General features: G+C 38.7%; 3 protein-coding genes across 3 annotated transcripts; 1 reads left to right on the top strand and 2 right to left on the bottom strand.

The window, feature by feature from the left end:
- Nucleotides 1–1,989: 1,989 nt before the first annotated feature.
- Nucleotides 1,990–3,002, bottom strand: LOC121258380. The gene has a single exon (XM_041159889.1). It carries the CDS (start codon nt 2,929–2,931, stop codon nt 2,215–2,217), a length of 717 nt encoding a protein of 238 aa, XP_041015823.1. The 5' UTR covers nt 2,932–3,002; the 3' UTR covers nt 1,990–2,214.
- A 5,293-nt stretch (nt 3,003–8,295) lies between these two features.
- Nucleotides 8,296–11,154, bottom strand: LOC121258397 (CASP-like protein 5C1). The gene is made up of 4 exons (XM_041159909.1): nt 10,247–11,154; nt 8,772–8,904; nt 8,482–8,687; nt 8,296–8,448 (listed from the first exon to the last, which is right to left on the bottom strand). Exons 1-3 carry the CDS (start codon nt 10,375–10,377, stop codon nt 8,490–8,492), a joined length of 462 nt encoding a protein of 153 aa, XP_041015843.1. The 5' UTR covers nt 10,378–11,154; the 3' UTR covers nt 8,296–8,448; nt 8,482–8,489.
- A 2,241-nt stretch (nt 11,155–13,395) lies between these two features.
- LOC121258353 (RING-H2 finger protein ATL65) lies at nt 13,396–15,383 on the top strand. The gene is given in 2 exon segments (XM_041159858.1): nt 13,396–13,670; nt 13,673–15,383. Coding segments are annotated over 2 exon segments (1,251 nt in total). The 5' UTR covers nt 13,396–13,610; the 3' UTR covers nt 14,864–15,383.
- Nucleotides 15,384–15,999: the final 616 nt, after the last annotated feature.

Raw genomic sequence — 15,999 nt, forward strand, 5'->3', positions numbered from 1 at the left:
AGCAGCAGAGGAAGCAGTTGGGATTGTGGGAGAGGATGCGTCCGGCTATGGTTTGGTGTCTGAACTCTTGGAGCTTTCCATCCAAGTCAATTAGCTTGGCGGTGGATGGCCAGAACGGGGCTATCCCACTTTCCTTTCATATGCACCAGATGCACATATACCCATTTATAACTCGCTGTATGTGTGTGCGCGCGCGCGCTTTGGGACGATGGAGAGTGAGGGTAATTGTCTGAATTTGAGAGATATAAAGATGAGGAAAAGAAGCATGTGAAAAGAATGTTGTGGACTAATGATTGACCGTCCCACGACAGCACAAGTGCGTAATCAACGCTATTTCCTTCGCTCCAAATCATTTACGTCCACATCAATGATATAATATTGGGTACGACGTACGTTAATAAATAGATATTTTTTTTATAATCTTACATTAATAATTAATTAGCTGATTGAGATGAGAGTAATTATATTGGTAATGGTGCGTTTGATGTCTCTGGAATTTTTTGGGTAGGCGATGGTGATTGTGATGGCGATGGAGGTTTAAAGAGCCATTTAATAACTCTGGAACTCAAGACTACGCTCAAAGGGATCATTCGTGTGTGTTCCAAAGTGATAAACTCAATCCAACACAAAAGAAAAGGCCAAAACAATCCCTCCCCCCCCCCCCCCCCCCCCCCCCCATTCCGAAACACGAAAAACAAGTACGTACTCATAATAAACAAACAAAAAACCCAGAATGCTTCTTTTCAAGAGTCCGCCTGATGACAAATCCCAAGCCGCAAAGCGCTCTTTTTTTTTGATATGATGTTGATGCTACTACGCCCCTACCTAGCGTGCTACACGTGCTTGACTTCTTTTATAAGAACTGTAGTTCGGTCTTCTATCTAGAAGAACTTCTAGCTAGGTAGTCTTCTTCCTCACCTTTTGATTTTCCCCCAAATATATCATAAGCATATTTTCTTATATTTTATGGACCAAGCTTTCTTTCAACACGATCGAGTTGAAGCTGATCATCTTGGCCGTGATTCTGATTAGTCATTTGCTAACTACTTAAACTAGTAAATCTATTAAATTCTTAAAATTAGTTGTTGGATGGAAAAACATGTCTTCTTTGTCTGAGAAAATTATAATTAACAATCTGATTCAGCAGCTCCTGTACTACTGCTGCAAATCAATGCCAAACGCATGCACTACCGCAGAGATTTAACCTGCATTCTCCCAATTAAGCTAGCTAATTTCGTAATTAAATTAATACGCGATGTTCTAGTTTCCCCTAAAGTAGTCTAAAAGGTGTAATCAGTGTTAATTAGGCAAGCGACGTGGATGCTTAGAATTAAGTGGTTGGTTGGTTTGGAGTGAGGTTACCCGTGTGAGTTAACTTATTCGTGTCATGCAGAAAGAAATAAATGGACCATGACTATACTATGGATTACACAAAATATAAATTAATTAGCCAAAAGGACGGCCAAAACCTGAATTCCTTCCTATTCAGTATTCAGGTCTAAATTATAAAGTGGTATTCAGTGAACTTATGTATGCTTAGATACATATATATCCATATTATCCAAATCTAAATGGGTACTGTTGATCTTCAAAAGGAGTTTTGACGTACGTTAGTTTTGATCATTGTGCCTTTTGATTTTAGATAACAGTTTGGATTTGGTTTATAAATTCCTCAAGTGTCGTGTGTGTATCTTAGCTTCTCGATCTAGGCCAATTTGCTGGGCCTAAAATGAGAGGGGAACCTGGGATTTGTGATAAGTAGTGAGCCAATGCGCGTCATTTTCAAAGTTTCGTCTATTCTGAGACAAAGGTACTAATTCCATTCTAACGAAAAGTAACTCATTGATCAGTTTGATTAACTTGGGTTTGAAATTCCTCGTGTCGAAAGATCATTTTCCTTTCAAATTCCAAAAAATGTGTAGGGTAGGGCAGCCGCTGTATCTGAGAAGAGCTTGTTCTTGCTTTAGTCGTCTCATATCCAAAGTATCGATCGAAGCATATATAATTACATTTCACAAAAGAAATTATTTTGAGAAACTTGGGCATCATACATATATAACATTTTAGGTACGTACATGTACATGTACAGGACCATTGTCCACTATATTATACGTACCCTGATCATCCAGATCATTCACCAGCATCAACAACAAACTAACCCCACGAACATATGTATGCACCAAACATCGCGAAATCCCAAACCAAATTAGGACATCATCCTCGTGACATCAAAGACCCTATAACGCCAGCTATCAAAGTTGTCGGATCTCCCAGCACTGCTGATATAACAAATTGCAAGGCCAATCCAGCCATCTCACAACACTTTTCCACCTTACCCTTTCTCTTATGGTGGTGGCTCTGAAGCGTATTCTTAAGGCTAGGAATTCTTGTCTCCAAGTTCCTGCCTTTTCCACCTCCAACATATATATCCGGCCAACTTTCCATGAGCATCTCCCTCACACACGCCACGTGCAAATTGTATTTCTTGCACCTAGATCTATAGCTCCAGCTCCGCCCTTTCCGTCCACACTTGTGGCAGGCTGCGCTCGTCTTCTTATACAGATCGAGCTTGACTTCCCCATCGTCGAGCACCATAGGGAGCTTGGCGCAGCATGGATGGAGATCAAACTGGCACGCCTTGCAGTGGTACACGAAACCCGTTACGTTCTTTTCGCATGCATTGCAAAAGCGCGAGATATTGCCCGGCGGGCGAAGGAGGAACTGGAAGGAGCACTTCGTGTAGAAAGGGTGGTAGATGGTTGGGGAAGAAACAGCACAGTGCATGTGGAGATCGAAGTTGCAAATGGCACATTTGTAGCGCGAGCCTATGCCCACCTCCTTGCACCCATCACACTTGAAAGGAAATTCTGAGTACTCAAATTTGAGATTGTGTTGGGGGTGGCTGATGTGGGATATTTCATTGTATTTCATGGTTTTTGTGTGATCCCTGAAAAGCTAAGAACCACCCTGCACCTGGGGGCCGCGCGCTATTCGCTATGTTTAAATGGATCAGTGAGGCTATATATATATATGTGTGTGTGTGTGTGTGTGTGTGTGTGTGTGTGTGTGTTAAAGGGAGTAGTACTGTTGTGTTTAGAGCCATGGTTTATGTTAGATAAAGGGCGAGAACTGAAAAGTGGTTAGATGCCAAAATCATTGGGGTTATGAATGTATTGGCTTGTGGTTGAAGCAATTGCAGGGAATATTTATACTTTGGGGGCTCCATGGCATGGAGATGGTGGGAGAGTGCATGGGAATCTCCACGTCAACAAGGAAAGGAAGCATAGACATTGAGCATATTGGGTCATTTCTTGCTTAAGAATATATACGAACACGAATATTACTTGTCCAGTACTTTAAATGGTTTCTTAATCTAGTAATTACTTTTACATAACTTAAATTATTGTTTTATTAGCATTATACCAATTAAATTGCAGCATATATAAAGTATCTATCTGTCAAGATATGAACGCAGGCCGTTCATTAATACAAAAACAGATAGACACAACATTAAATTCTAACTTAGGATCGAGAACATCAATCCCTACCTAAACATACTATCCATTGCTGCAAAATCTACGTGATGATGGGTTTGTCCGGCCTCTATAATATTGAACTATTTAACTCAATCGGGTAATTTAATTAATTAAGATATCTTTGAATCATAAAGTTCTAACATATATCAACGAGAAAAGATTAGGGGTCCATTTGGATATTAAGAGTATCTCAGATGAGCTGGTAATAATAATAAATAGTTTGTAAATAATATTTATGAATAAAAATGAATTGAAGTACGCAGATTGAGAATATCTTAAAACAATTGTGCTGCTAAACAGATTCTAGATTCATCATTTTCATGCATATGCTTGGGACGATTGAAATTTCAATGCAGTTGTGGAAGCACGCATAGAATATCTCAATTTATGCGTGACGTATAATAATAATTACCATCTTTATTAATTTGGTTCGTAAACTTTCCATAATGGAGAATATATCCTTTGTTTATTCTTTGAATATATATTATAAATGTGGCCCTGAAATATAATACCTTAATAATGAGGCCGGAAGTAGCCAATCGAGTGGGGAACATTATCCTAGAAGAATCAGGCACCTGCTGGAAAACCTAGGGATCGATTTCTAATACAATAAGAATTGGCATCTATCTAATTCTTTGGACATAATTAGTAAAAGAATAATATTATACTTCACACTACCCTATCATTTTTATCCCACTAAATAAGATGTGACATATTTATCATTATTAGATGATAAATATGTATCTAATAAATGATCATTCAATGGTGATAAATATGTCACATCTTACTTAGTGAGATGAAAGTGGGATAGTAGTGTGGTGTATAGAATATTTCTTAACGAAATTATTGATCAGATAATCTTATATAGTATTTGAATAATAATCAAAGTTAATTACAGCCAACTTGATTAACTATCTATTTGCTTAAAGGTTTTCTACCTGTCCTCCCAGTCGTGTGATATACTCTTATATATAACAAGATTAGAGTTTGCGGTCCCGAATTTAAAGAAGCCTCTAATGATAAGGTCAGATTGGATGCTATGAGTGTGGAAAACTGAAAATTCATCCAGATTTCAGGACGTACATGTCGATCTACTTATAGATGATGCGAAACCCGGCATGTCCTTAGAGCATTGACATTGACTTCATCAAAGTTATCTTTAAAATTTAATGAAAAGTACATAATTTTTATAAATCCAAAACTTCCATAACCATAACTCCACATTGAATTAGCCATTGAATTCATCAAAATAATAATATAATATTATTTTTTTAATAAAAATATTTTTATTTTTTTTCATATTTTACAATCACACTAATCATATGTTGAATAATAATTTAATTTGATTCTTACATTATTATTACAAGACGGTTGGAAATTAAACATGAATAAAAAAGACCTTAGGAGATTAAAAATGAATAAAAAATAGATTTGATAAATGAATAGTAGATCTTCAAATTTGAAGAAACCTATACATTTACTGTAGCTCAAAGTTTCACATTTATCTATTTGACTAATCCAATACAATCCTATTTTGATAAAATTTATCAAATTTTATATTTGACTAAACTTTTGATGAAGCTAATGTCAATGCTGTTACTCCTCTGAAAACGTGATTTCTGGGATCTGACACGATAACGCCTCTAGAAACTTAATTCCAAGAATTAATTAAGCTTTGGGCGCACGGTAACACTTCTGGCCCTGATTCGACTGTTAATAGGGTCGATTTAGTGCACATATTTCGCCCGAATTTTCTTCTGTGTCAGTTGATCATGATGAGAGGACTGTTCAACAATGATTCCAGACAAAACGTAATCTAAGAGGTTCGGGTCTCATGGCGATACACTGCGTTTAGACTTGTCCGCCTCTAATTGGCTGCTTCATTGCAGGCAAACCTACCGAGTCTTCACTCGTCCGTGGTTCTTTCCTCGCCCAGCCAGTGGGCCTAGGCCCAACACTCTTAATTATCAACCTATATAAATAAATATATATATATATATATATATATATATATATCCCACAAACAGAGACTTGATATAATTTATTAAATTATAAAATTATTTTTATTATAAAATAGATCTAACGGATCGGATAAAATAACGTCAATTTATAGAATTGTTATATGTAATTTCTTTATAGATATAACAATATTCTATATATATATTACGTGGAATATTATTAACAAGGAATAATGAGCTTTTTACCCAAATGTGAATTTACTTTATTATATATGTCGTATAATTTTGAGATGCAGTAATATGGATGATCAAAAATATTATGTATGTATATAATAAACATCCATTTGGGGTAGAATAGAAGAACAAATTCCTTGTATATATATATATATATAGTCTGGCAATTATATCGATTAGTGGTTTATGTGGTACGAATACTTAGCGTATATAGTTGACAATCTTATCCATTAATTTGTAGGCCAGGTAAATTTGAAAAGACAAAATTAATGAACCATATCGCACATATATGGAACTGATTCTCCATTAATATTAATGTATTTTATAATAATAATAATAATAATATATGATCATCATTTGAAATAACACTACCAATTATCTAATTACGCAACAATTAATTGTCAATAATTACTTACATTAATCGCATGCATATATATATATATATATATGTTAACTTGCAACAAATACCACCCTCACTTATTTTTAAATTATAGGTTTCATAGTATCTCTGATCAAGTTCTTATATGCGAATTAGAGGATTTTAAGCAGCAGAGAAATAGACAAATAAAATAAATTTTTAAATATTTATTGAGTATTTAATGTTACTTACAAAATTCACACAAGTAGTTTCTTCGGGCCCAATCTGCTACGTGGGATGCACAATGGGCCGCAAACCCGAGGGTTTGAGATGTGCATAGACAGGAAGGGCTAAAATGGCCCAACTGGCCCAGCCCCGTTTTTCCACTCTCAATTCTCACCACATAGACAGACATGTCGTTGAATTGCTCAGCTATCTATTGCCCACCATCCGATCAATCCAAAACACTAATCTCAAACGTTGTTTCGATCTCAGCAGCGTTTGAAGTCCTCCCGGTGGGAGCCATATTCACTCTCTCTCTGCCCCGGTGGCTTCCAGCCCAATGACGTTTCCCAAATAACCCTCCACCTCAAGAACAATCCCCACGTTTCCCTCCGCTGCTTCTTCTGGACCGCTCAAGTCCCTCTGCAACCACAATCTTCTCACCTACCTGACCATCATCGGCATCCTCGCCCGGGCCCGCCTCAAGGCCCAAGCCCAGGCTTTCATTCGGACCGCCATTCGTCTGTCCGAAGAAGATAACCTCGTATCAAACCCAGTGAAGGTGTTTGAGAGCCTTGTTAAGACGTATATGTCGTGTGGGTCTGCTTCTTTTTGGAGTCATGCTAATACTCTGCTCACAGCTAAAGAATGTGATTTTATTTTTTTATTCTCATATTTCATATTTTATAAATACGAGAATAAAAGGATAAAATTAAATATTTTCAAAGTGATATCTCTAAGTGTATAGTTTATGTTTAGAGTTTTTCCTTCGTTTATTTGATTTGTTGGTTCAAGCTTGTTTGGAGATTGCCATTGAGATTGTGAGAATGTGAAGGTCAAGTGGGATTACCTTGAAAGGCCGAAAGTTAGTTCCTTGAATTCTTTGATTTCGTGGCTTTAGCGGTGTGGAGGAGGGTACGCCGGGTACAAATTCTATCATACTCTTATGGATCATTTAAAAATACGTAATTTTATTTTATTTTATTTTATATTTTATTAATATAAAAATAAGAAAATAAAATCATATATTTTTTAGGGGCGGCATAGTAGCCGCCCCATTTTGACCGCTGGGCATACCGCCCAGCGTAAATTTTTTTTTTTTTTTTTCTTTTCACATTTTTTTAACATATTTAAATATATTTAAAAAATAAAAAAAATACACCAATACACTTAAAATCACTACTTTAACCACTAAGTAAAAATAAAATAAAATAAAAAAAATAAATTTTGACTAGGGGTCAAATAGAGATGTCAAATTGGAGAGGTAAAGTAGACTTTCTCTATTTTTTAAGCGAGAAATGTGTAGCAGGACTCACGAGGTTTATAGGGACTTTTTGGGTTGGTGTGCGATGAAGTTGTGGGCAATGCGGAAAGGGCTTTTACAGTTAGGCCCAATGTGCAAACTTTTAATGCGATAATGGTGAGTTTTTATCAGCTTGGTATGGCTGAGAAGGTGGAGATGATTTGGAACGAAACGGTGGGATTTGGTTGTGTTCCAAATGGTCATTGGGATTAGCCTTTTGATAGCAGCCTCTTGCGAGCAAGAGAGGATGATTGAGGCTGAGGAGTTGTGGGAGGAGACGATACTAAGGCAGTGGAGGCTGGTGTTGTGGTTTATTCTACGAGTGGTAAGGTTTTGTTAGATTTGATAGATTGAGAAAGCTAAAGAATTTTTCAGAGAAATGGGATTGAATGGCGTGGGTATTGGTTGTGTGACTTATGAGCACCTTGACCATGGGTATTGTAGAATTGGGTAGCTTTGCTTGTGTATTAAGGATATTTATAGAAAGGGTTTTAGGCCAGAGGCTTCAGCCTACGGTTGAGCTGGTGCTGCAGGACTGACTTTATGGGTAGGGTTTATGAAGCTATGGAGATTTTTGGGGGATGGAGCAAAGAATTTTGATTTAATGCCAAAGGACAGTGGCAAAAAGTAAGAGTTAGGAGGTTTTGATAAAGGGGTGTTAGAAGGGAAGGATTGGGGACTTGATTTGGTCATTTCACGTGATCAGCAATTTTCTTGGTAAGCACTCTCTACAATCTTTATGTACCAGAAATGCTCGACAACATTTTACAATTTGTAATTGTACAACAGAAAACTTCCATCCATTAAAACTCGGACTCTATTTATGTACAAGATTCAGAGTTGGAAGAATGAAAATGCTATTGATTCTAGTGACAAAATCACAAGGAGGGGAGTAACCAGAGATTGAACAGAGCTGAAGCCAGAGACAGAAGCCATGACAAGAAAGCCATGGCAGCTGATATCTGATATCTGCTGCAAAACTTCGGTGGGCAATATGCCCCATTATTACACTGGAGAAGAAAGTCCACAACACTAACTGTTGAGCAAGCTGCAGCCAGTGTGAGAATGGATAATACCTGTTATGAGATATAACGAGTTAGTATCAAATTGTATCCTAGTTTCTATCTTATGTGATCGCAAATTACTCAAATGCTCCATACCCAATCTCCTACGATAATGATCAGCAGTATACCCGGCTGCCGGATAGAGCATTTAACCAGAACAGAGTATCCATCCACCAGGGCTAAAGTGAAACTCCAGGGTATAGCCAAACCCATGATTGTTACCAAGTAGCTGTAACATTTTATCAAATGAAGATTCAAATAAGTAAACTACAGAAGAAACAGCCAGAAGTATACTGTTCCAAAATGTATTCCCATGTTCTTGCTCATCATCATTCAGAGCTGGAAAAAAATATGCTGCTATCTGCTATCCCGTTACTTTCTTGTCTGCTAGAGCGGAAGACTCTTTAGAGGATTGTCAAGTGCCTGTAATTTATAAATTACTTTTCTGAGTTTTAGGACCTGTTACTTGCTTGGACGATCACTGGATTCATTCCAGATAGATTCACCTGTTTATCTGCTAGAGCTAATGGAAGAAGATAATGGGACTGGAAACATGAAACTCGAAACAGACAAATTGACAATGAGAAATGAGTTATTGGTCGATGTAATGAGAACAAAAGGAGATGGAATACAAAGGGAATATAGAAGACTCTGAGACAATCATCTGCAACCAGTGAATATGATTCACCAGAAGAATCGTCAACCATGTTGGTTTGCTGATGTAAAATGTCTAAGCCGACAGTTGGTGGCTTGCTGCTCACAAAAGGATCCAAATAGAAGCGAATGAAATCATAATCCTAGCAAGTCAAATTAGCACTAAACTAAGAGGTCGTCAAATTTTTCTTAGAAGTGATAGGATGCAGAAGATCTTTATGTCTAGGCTAAGCATTCGAATGTGCCCTGCTTTCGTATGTGGTCAAACCAAATTAACCAATGATTCAAATTTCCAAATTTCTTGCGGAAACAATGTGGGAAGGTCGTCCGTCATTGGATTGACCAAAGCTCTAAGTTAAGCAATGGACTTGTAGCCTGGATAACAGCGGAAAATTGAAAAAATCATTAGAAAGCTGCTCAAACTGATGGTTGAGCACCCTCACTCGTAGAACTTTGGCATTAAAATTTGGCAACGCCAAAAATCTAAGGAATATAGTTTATCATTTATGAATTGAAAATCTCTCATTCCGGGAGAGGATTCTGAAAATTAGGACGACAAACTAAAAGGCACCATTCACCTACTGTCAAAAGAGTAAGATCAATGGTACAGAAAATCTAAAAGCACTCTTTTGATTCTCCCGACAAGTAGCAACTATTTCCAGAAAGCAGGGTTCATCGATGGATGGCTCGATATTATCAAGAGAGTTTCCAAGGTTATATAATTGGGGAAAAGAAAAGTGGGGGAAAGAAACAAAGTAGATAAGAATGTGTTTAGACTACTTACAGTAAGAACCAGAGTATGAACTGAAGATATATTTCACATGGGTAGTGCAGATTGAGACGGAAAAAGAGAACAATAAAAAATATAGAAAGAGGTACTTATTAAAGAAACCAAAAGAGAAATGAAAGAAAAGTACCAGAAAGCGGTGTAGCTGTAGAATTCGACACCCAAAGACATAAAAAGTAGAGAGGCAGAGGAAAAGATAGCCTGGCCCAATCTCAAAGAAAAGCTGGCGCTGGTCCCCAGAGAGCCAGGTACCTCATCCATGGGTATGGCCTTGTTGCATTGGATCTGCCTCTTCTATATATCTGGTTTTGTCTCTTCCCTTAAATAGGCTCATCACTTTGTCTTCCAATTCCCACCCATAAACACCCCAAGCTTGTCATTCTTGTTTTGAAGTGGGACTTTGATGACAACAAAAACAAGAGGTATAAGATCAATGATGAACATGATCTCACAATTCCCAAGAAGTGCGCAACATTCTTGGCCTTTACTTTTCTCTTTTATGAGACTATCAGAATTTTGCAAATGAAGGAATAAAATGATGTGGAAGAAGTGATGGTGTGAGGAAACGTCGACTTTACTTCACGGCAACAAAGACCTCTCTCTCTCTCCCTCCCTCTCTGTGACATACAGACACAGTTGACAGCAGTTTTCCGGCAAGTTTTCAGGTGGGAGTTTCGACTCGTGTAAAGCTTTTTGGAGTTCAATTATATGTGGGATTTGATACTTCTAGCTTTCCACTGTAAAACTGGGTGGCAAGTCTGGTTGGAGAGATTGTCTTGTGGCTTGGGATTCAGGAATGAGTTGGCTTATGCTTTTTCATTTTTGTGATCTTGGTACTGGTTAATTATCATGCTCTAGTTCCCTCCATCGAGTTAAGAGGTTGCTTTTCAATAGCCATAGGTTAGTACCACTTTTTTCTTGTTCTTGTTTTTTTTTTTTTGACTAATTTTTCTTGTATGTCTCCATAATTACTTTATACATGATAATTAAACAATGTCCATATAATAATTCCATTTAATAAAACCTCTGAATTACTTGCCTAATCCTATTTCTTCTATTATTTCTGTTTTTTTTTTTTTTTTTTTTTGGGGGGGGGGGGGGGGGGAAGAAGCATAAATCTCAGTCAAATTAATTGAATGACAGTGTATCTTGGTGGTTTTTAAATGAAGCGTATCTTGTTAAAAATAAAAAAAATAATAAAAAAATAATAATAATACATGAATGACCATAGGAAAACATAAGCCAATGCTTTTAAAGTTTGAAGGGATGGCTGCGGATTTGCCACGTGTCAATACATGAAAGGCTCCCATGTTAATGCGGAAGTGAAATGTCATAGGCTTGTCCCCTCCTAAAGATAAATGAATTATTTCATTAGTATCCACTGGACCACTCTACATAGAAGGCTTTATTCATCTACAATTTTAGTCTCGATTTAGTTTTCAAAAGGTAATAAAGAAAGTAATAATAATAATAATAATAATAATAATAATTACATTAGTTTGAAGAAGAATATGAGTATTATTAGCTAAATACAAAATTAGATCTGCAAATTTCGTGCAATCCATTTGAAGAATAGTGGATTAAAAAAATGATTTTTATACAACTTTTTAATGGTTGGATCTACTATTTTCCTGAAAATATTGTACGGAATTTGCACGTGCTAAGTCTACACATTATTTTTCAAATATGATTGATTAAACACGTGTGGCCATCCAAATTTAATACACTGCTTACCACCAAATAACAAGTAGACCCAATGAAATATCATCCATGAGATAATATGGACCGACTGTTGAGCCTGTAGATAATAGATAAGCTTAAACAAGCATGATCTAATGAGAGGAAACGCTGGCCATACAATATTCCACGAATTAAAACGAGGCAAGTTTTCCATGATCCCAGCCCAATTTCTGTCTTCCCAACAGACTGCAAACCAGAAAAAGATGTGGAAAAATATCCAATGATCAGCTGCTAGCAGTGTATAGTAGTCAATTAGGTACACAAATGTACTGATTTTCCTTAAAATGGGTGAAACCATGGGAAGCTCTGGAAGTGTGAAAAGAAAGAAGAGGCTACTTCACTTCTATGGTAATTTTTTCTTAAGCCTACAACCCATTTGATTTTTCGGCCCAAAGACCTTTGTTATAATTATAAAGCTCTCTAGAGTTGGGCCCTGCCTTAATCGGCCCAGCCTCTCCCTGGGCAAAGTGCAAACTACAAACTACAGGCAGTGTTCACCGACCTTGCCTCTCCATGTACTGCATGCCATTCCTCTGCCTATTTTCTTATGATTGATGGATACTTCCATTAATAAATAAATGGAAGTATTTATTAATAAATATCGAATTTATGAACATTCGATATTTTCTACAGAATTGTTTTTTACATTTTATAATTTTTTTACTTAGTGGCTAAGAAAATATTTTTTAATGAATTTCTGATTTTTTTTTTAAATATTTAAAGAGTTTAAAAAAAAAATTTGCACATTCGTGACCAATTTCGATGGCTTGCTTCGGGGTGTAGCGTCAACCTTCCCAAATATGTTTCGGTAGCCATGGTCCATGGCCCATGATGATTGATGGATACTTCCACTAGCCATATGCCCATAAATTGATATTATCCAACCAATATCACTCTGGCTACAGCAGCTTCTTCTTTATCCTTTCTAGTTAACGTACTGATTTGTTATTTATTAAAAGATCTGGGCAGGAATCTTTTTATTTATTATTATTGAATAATAGTTTTGAAAGGCAGGATTTTGAACAGAACAACATTTAAGGGTCATCTCCGATCACGTCAGTGAGGCAATTACGCCCCATCTTGACTAATCTATCCGACTTTTGACTTTGGACATCGAGCGCTGCATTAGCCACACAAGATTTTTCCTTCCCATTTTATTGCCCGTCAGAGGGATAATAAATGGTGCCGGGGAACCCAAAAAAGAAATAATATAATAAAAATACCCTACTATCGTGGGTCACCTCCGCACAATATAAATTCTCCTAAAATCCATAAGGGACGCAGCCAAACCACGTTCCGTCGTAACCAGTTTGACACTGTCTACAGACTAGCCTGAACGAATTCACAGCCATAACGCCCACAGGAGGCGAGTTCCGTCGTTACCATTAAGTAAAAGAGTAATAATATATTAACATCATTTTATACAATATATTATATTATATAATATATTAAATAAAAGATATTTTTATAAAAATATATTAAATTTATTATTATATTATAATATATGGTACAAAATATTATGTAAATATTTTCCTTAAGTAAAAAGACGTGGCTAAGTTTTAATAAAAGTGTGTGTACTTGAAACTGACAAGTAAATTCAGCAACGTTGACGTGTTGCCTCCCGCGAACCAATCGACGAAATCCAGTCAACCCCGTAACATTAACATTAAACTCGCCCAAAAGTATCAACTCTCTTCCCCCCATCAGTCCACTCATCCATCCAAACCACCATTTCCACGATCGTGCTGATCACGATGATGATGGTTCCGGCCGAGTCACCTGTTCATGTTTATCATCCGTGGGCCCCGTCTCCTGCCCCTCCACCGCCACTACTGCTACTGCTTTCCTCAACCAATCAATGTCCCCCCCGCCCAGACTGCCGCTCCAGTTCAGTCCGCCATTGATCGCGATGGTGGTGGTGGTAGCCGCTGCTTTCATCGTCGTTACCTACTCCCGCCTCATCTCGCGCCACGTCGTTCCGTCAATCATCCGTATCATCCGCCGATGTAGGCAGTGGCGGCGCCGACGTGGGGCCCGGTCTTTCCTTCCGTCCTCCTCGGGCGACCTGGACTCGTTGCCCTACGACTCGCCCTTCTTCGAGGCAAGCGACGGTTTCCGCGTTTATTCCCCGTATGGTCTGGACGAGTCCGTCATCAAGACCATCCCGCTCTCAATCTATACTTCCAAATCCAACAGAGAGCGCCGGGACTGCGTAGTGTGCCTCCTTGAGTTCGAAGACGGCGACTACGTCCGTACGCTCCCCTTCTGTTCCCACGCGTTCCACGTGGATTGCATTGATATCTGGCTCAGGTCTCACGCCAACTGTCCCCTCTGCCGCGCCGGAATATTCTGTTCGGAGTCTCCGTTTATTCCACTGATGGCAGCCAGAATAAGACCGAGCCTCGACGACACGATCTTGCGTAGCATGACGCTGGAGCCTCTCACCGAAGCTTTGCCAGAGTCTCGCAGCTCAGTCTCGGAGATAACGCCGTGCATCGAAGAGCAGTCACCGACGAGGAACAACAACTACAATTACAACCACAACTCGGAGGATAGATTCAACGGCCGAGATTTCTTGTTGAAACGGTCGTACTCGTTCGGATTTGAAAGGAGTATGACATCTGAGAGGATGGTCATGGAACCGGCAACAGCGTCACCTTGGCGGTACCGGAGAGGAAGCTTCTGGAACAAACGGATGTCGCCTTTCGGATCGTTAACGAAACCTCGGGTTTTCTCTTTCAGGTACTACAGAGGAATGAAGTCGCCGTTCTTTAGACGGAGGGGATTGTTTCCGTTATCAGAGTCAAGGGTGAGGTTTACGGGCTCAGGAGGAGTTGGAGGAGGAGGAGGAGGAGGAGGGTGGTCATCGAGGAGGAGCAAATCGATGACCAGCCCGATGTTTATGAGGTCGTCGGGGATGGGGGCAGGGGCGTTCTCGTCGAGCCGGCTGAGGTGTGGGGATCCCGAGGCGCTGCTGTCACCGGAAAGGTTCAACGGGAGGAGGTAGCAAGAGCGGGGAAAAGGACACGTGGAGGGGATGAACGGTGAGAGATGGAGAAATGCAAAGCGATGGGGACAGAGAGGTATTAATTGAGGGGGAGAGGGGGGAGAAGAGGGCGTTTAATGAGGCGGTCTGGCAATTTGTAGAAGCTCATTAATTTGCTGGGCTGAACATTTATTACAAAATTGACGCGACCTAAATAGTAAGGGCTCTCTCTCTCTCTCTCGCGTGGGAACGACTTTTTGGGAGAGGCAGGGGCTGTGGAAGCCTTCCTTTTAATTTTCAGGAAGATCGATGGGGTTTTTCTTTCTTTCTTTCTTTCGGATGTACCGACACAACCCCATGTGGAAAGGATGGTGGCGAGGCTGCTCAATTATTTGGTGATGTGGGCGCACAGCCTTCCACCGGTCCATCCTACATCCTCTATCTGCCTACAAGTCAAGAATCAGAGTAATATTCCATGTTGATGTGTAGGAGACTTTAATCTCTTCATAACAATTATTTGCTCTAAAATGAGATTTTAGTAGACTTTAATTGTTATGGTGATTGTTCTTTTTACTATCTATAATCTTAACACCTTTTGGGACTGAAAAATTATTGCCCTTACTATCATGGGACTCCGATTGCTCAGAGAGAGGGATTGCAGAAGGCAACAGTGGATGTTGGGCTCCTAATGGAGAGGCTCCTTAACCCTGATCCATCCTGTCATAGGCCGCCCCAAGCCCATATTTAAGCATTAATAGGAGCCTCATGTTGCCCAATTAAGCTGTTCAAATGGGCCCAAATGAAAACCTAACCCTATCCTATCCTACTGCTTGTTCGGCTAAGTCGCTAGCCCCACCCATCATCAGCACACAGTTGGGCCAACCCATGTGCCATGAAATATACATTGCTCGTCTCTAACCCTTCCTCTCTAAAAACAGCCACAAATAAAAAACAACAATCCAAACATCGATTACAAATACATTATTTGACTCAATACATTTAAAAAATAAAAAAGGTTGCTTGCTTTCTTTGGAGTGGTGGCACAACCAACATGCCGTTTTAATAACTCTTAAAGTAGTTGAATTTATTTGAAAAACATGTATATATATGTTTGTATTATTTATGATGGTATTGGTTACCTAGAAGGGAGGCTTTTG

This window comes from Juglans microcarpa x Juglans regia, chromosome 3S, assembly GCF_004785595.1.
Source record: "Juglans microcarpa x Juglans regia isolate MS1-56 chromosome 3S, Jm3101_v1.0, whole genome shotgun sequence".
Taxonomy (NCBI): domain Eukaryota; kingdom Viridiplantae; phylum Streptophyta; class Magnoliopsida; order Fagales; family Juglandaceae; genus Juglans; species Juglans microcarpa x Juglans regia.